Here is a 3,802-nt window from a genome sequence, read left to right as displayed (position 1 = left end):
CACACACACACACACACACACACACACACACACACACACGTATGTAAATATATTTATATATATATACATTCTATGAATTCATTTCAACGTGATAATTTAGACACTGTACCAAAAATTTCTTCAAGGGAGGAAGATCAAGCCGGAAGTGATAAACTGTATCTATTTCTTTTTCTTTTTATCCTTTTTCCTGTTCTTTTGCTTTCTTTTCTTTATCATTAAGTTAATGGAATCTCAACGGTGGGTTTGTGGGACAGACAACTTGTTTTTATAGTGCGGCTTCTAATCTTACCGTTCGCGGAGTTCACTGTTTTGTCATATCAAGACCCATAAAGTACGAGGAAGCTTGGAAGAAGAAAAAAATGTTAGGCAAGAACAAAATTTAATTCTTGGCGAGACATAAATGATAAAGCAGCCCAAACCTTTCCGCTGGGAATATTTGCACTTTCCTTGGAGCCTCGAGAGTATTATGTAAATTATGTGTACTTTTAGGCTCTATATTGGTTTATTCAGTCAAAGGGTCCTCTCTTCACACACACACGTGCGGACTGACTTTTCAAAATGGTCCAGGCTTTAATTTTTTTTTTTTAACATGCGGACCTGTATTTTAAAGAATTGAGCTCGTTCACATATTATGAAGGGGGCGAGTGAAAACAAGAGCAGTATAGACTACTTTTAAAAAAGAGAAAAAAATCATAGTAGATCTAGCTCTTACCTCTGAACAGTCCCTGCAGAATATCTCTCTTAAATCAATCAAGTGAAAACCCTACTAAATAATTCACTGAATGTATTTTTAAGAGAGCAAATCATGTTAGGAACAAGCAAAGTCCCTCTAAGAAAGTGCCCCCAAAAAATGGTTAAGCCATCATGATAGGATAGTTATGACTTTCGTTTGCAGACACGAGTCAAGAAGATTTTATACTTTAAAAAAAATCGTAATCCAACATACATGAGGGTATGCCAAGTTCAAAATGCGTACAGATTCAGAAGGTTAACAAACTAGGGTAACCAAGCTTATAATGACAATTGACAATAGTATTATATATTCTATCCCCCCCCCCCATCCCGTGTACTGCAGGACTGCTTTAGAATTCCTTTCACTTTCAGTCTACTTTTAAAAGCCTTAATTTGATCAGTTTATATTTTTGTTTCCCTGCATTGCTCAACAATTTTCCTTGAGATCTCAACAGTTCCCCATCAAACATGAGAAAACACATTTACTTTAATATTGAGAGCTTCGTTGGTGATTCGCAATCCTATCTCCTTTGTTTATCAACATCTGGCGTGCTTAAAAAGTCACAGATGTGTGTGTCGTTTATTATTAATTAATTCTGTTTCACGGAAGCCTCCTCTGTAAAATGTGCACGCTTTGCATGGTATGGATCAACGGGCTTAAACTCTGAATGAAATCTCCAAGTATTCAATGCCATAGTACTTTCGAGGACGTTGACACCAGCGAAGGCTGTTAAGGGAGTATTACACCTTCAGTTAAAATTGACAGTTGTCCGTCCTTTTTGTGATAAGAAAATATTGCGGTACATGATGCAATCTTGGTAAAAGAAAGTTTCTTGTGATGTTCAAAATCCAACAACAAAAAGAGCCACTCGCTAGTCAGTTTCTTAATTTTGATACGCTGGTTACGAATAGAGCTGAGTGTGACGTTGTGCCCCTGGGAACGGCAAATTTACACGATTAGTATTCTTACGATAAGATTTAGTCTTTTAATAGATCTAAGTTTATTAACAACATTTTTGTTATCGGCGGGCCGCAGGCGTTGCAAACTGTCTGATCGCTGGACAGTCTGTTTTCTTTGGGAAATTACATTCTGGTTTATAATCTTATTGAAACGTACGTGTCATCGTAATAATAATAACAAATCGGAAGCTCCACATCAAAATTAACAAAATAACTCGTAGATGACTCTTCTATTCTTTTTCTTGCTGGATTTGGAAGATTACAGAGAAAGAAGTATTTTTTAACGGAGATTGCATCATGTAATATTTTCTTATCAAAAGTAGGACGAACAACTGTCTGTTTTAACTGAACGTGCAATACCTCTTTAGACATCTTACTCAACAAGTGTATCAAAAGCAAAGAGAAAAGAAGGTCACAGGTTGTCACCTCTTTGTATTGCGCCACAAGTGCTCTCATTCATGTTTCGCTTTCATGATATTCACGGGAGCCCGCTGTCGACAAAGATCGTGCTTTGGTGAAATGCGAACCGGCCTTCTTTCACTTGATTCGAAATTATAGATTTTTTTTCTCCGAGCTTTCATTGCAATGACAAAAATGACTGTATTATTGTAACTAATTTTATTTACTTATTTTCCACTTCAAATGTTGTTTACTCTCTTCCCTCCCTCTGTCTTTTGTGCAGGTAACAGGACAGTTTATTGTGGATACCTTCTTCGATAAGCTAAGTCACGATAATAATATGCTGTCATCATTCAATACATGTAAAAGGGTAATGCGTGGTGTAAAATCCCATCAATAACTACAACAATTATGTATTCGTGACAACAGCAACAAAGCTGACATTGCCTCTGTCGTGGTGTTGAAAGTCTTCTGGTAAGACCCAGAACTCGTCATCGTGAGATTGCACTTTCGGGAGTAGGAGGTTCTGCTCAGTCCGACGTTACATTGTGTCCTTGGGAAAGGCTCTTACTTTACACGAATGTTTACATGTAGCTCGGTCCTATCGGAGGTGGACGTTGAATTTGGAGGTCACGTCACTTAGATAATCTGACAGTGTTGCAAGTAAACAAATCACCCACTTAGCTGCCACATCTAAAATGATGGCTGGAATAATATAATCATTAGCCTATACACTGACGTGTGCCACTGTTTCCCACACTCACCTACAAAAGAGACTGACCTACTTTACACTTATTAAAGATACACATTTAGAAATTGATTATATCAATAGGTATCGCATTACTTCTACTTTAATTTTACGTCACTTAACTTTTCCGACCCAGAGGCCGTCTGAATTCTGGCACTTCTGCCTGTCGATAGCAGATTTATGGCGACCGTTTCATCCTGGCAGTCACACAGCGGGCAGGCAGGTAGGGTACGGTTTCTGTTCGGGTAGGAATTCAATGGGATGTGTTGTTTTCGTAGGCGAAAGATAGTGACTTGTTCTCTTCTACTCAGGGAATTTAGTGTATCTTTCGAGTTAGGAGCAGTCATGTGTATAAAGGCAGTTCTTTCAGTTTTGCCCATTGCCCATTCGTTCATCCGCTGTTTCCTATTGTTGGATTTTAATACTGATCTTTACAGTGTGTTGTGATACTGGGTTTTGTGGTTGTGTTTGTAATGCTTCCTTCTCGGCAAGGGTGTCTGTTCAGTCATTTCCTGGGATATTGCTGTCGCCAGGTATCCACTGTAAAGTCAGGTCGACGGCATAGGTCTGCATTAAGGTGTTCTGTTCTTACCATAAATCCTGCATTAATAGTTCCAGTAAAGGCTGACCCATCAGCTGTCAAACCAGTTTAGATCTTCATTTATCATCAGCCTTGAACTGATGCCGGCCTGTTCCCCAGAGTGCCAAATGACAGGTCGTCAGCATATTGGACCTTCTCCCTTTTCAGTATCTCACCCAGGTCGTTGATAAAGTCTAAGAAGAGTGGGCAGCTCAGTGGGGTAGGCCCACCTCCAGCACAGCTTTGTATGGCGTTACGTTGTTCATCCTGGTCTGGATTGTTCTGTCTGTAAAGAGGGTCTTCACCGTGTTCCTTTAACCAATTCATCGTTTTTCATACTCCGGCAGCCAGACGAATAAAAAAAAAATCTTCAACGTTTTATT

The 3,802-nt window shown here is 39.1% G+C and overlaps 1 protein-coding gene across 1 annotated transcript in view; it reads right to left on the bottom strand.

The window, feature by feature from the left end:
• Positions 1-3,746, bottom strand: part of LOC118478927 (variant surface antigen B-like) — an 8,298-nt gene extending 4,552 nt beyond the window's left edge. The window contains exon 1 of the mRNA XM_035973444.1: positions 3,596-3,746. Within this exon, the coding sequence (XP_035829337.1) occupies positions 3,596-3,746 (151 nt within the window). The remainder of the gene's footprint in view (positions 1-3,595) is intronic.
• Between the last annotated feature and the right edge of the window lie 56 nt (positions 3,747-3,802).

This window comes from Aplysia californica, unplaced genomic scaffold, assembly GCF_000002075.1.
Source record: "Aplysia californica isolate F4 #8 unplaced genomic scaffold, AplCal3.0 scaffold01236, whole genome shotgun sequence".
NCBI lineage: Eukaryota > Metazoa > Mollusca > Gastropoda > Aplysiida > Aplysiidae > Aplysia > Aplysia californica.
The sequence above is the reverse complement of the archived record's forward strand: the minus strand, read 5'-3'. Positions and strand labels throughout refer to the sequence as shown.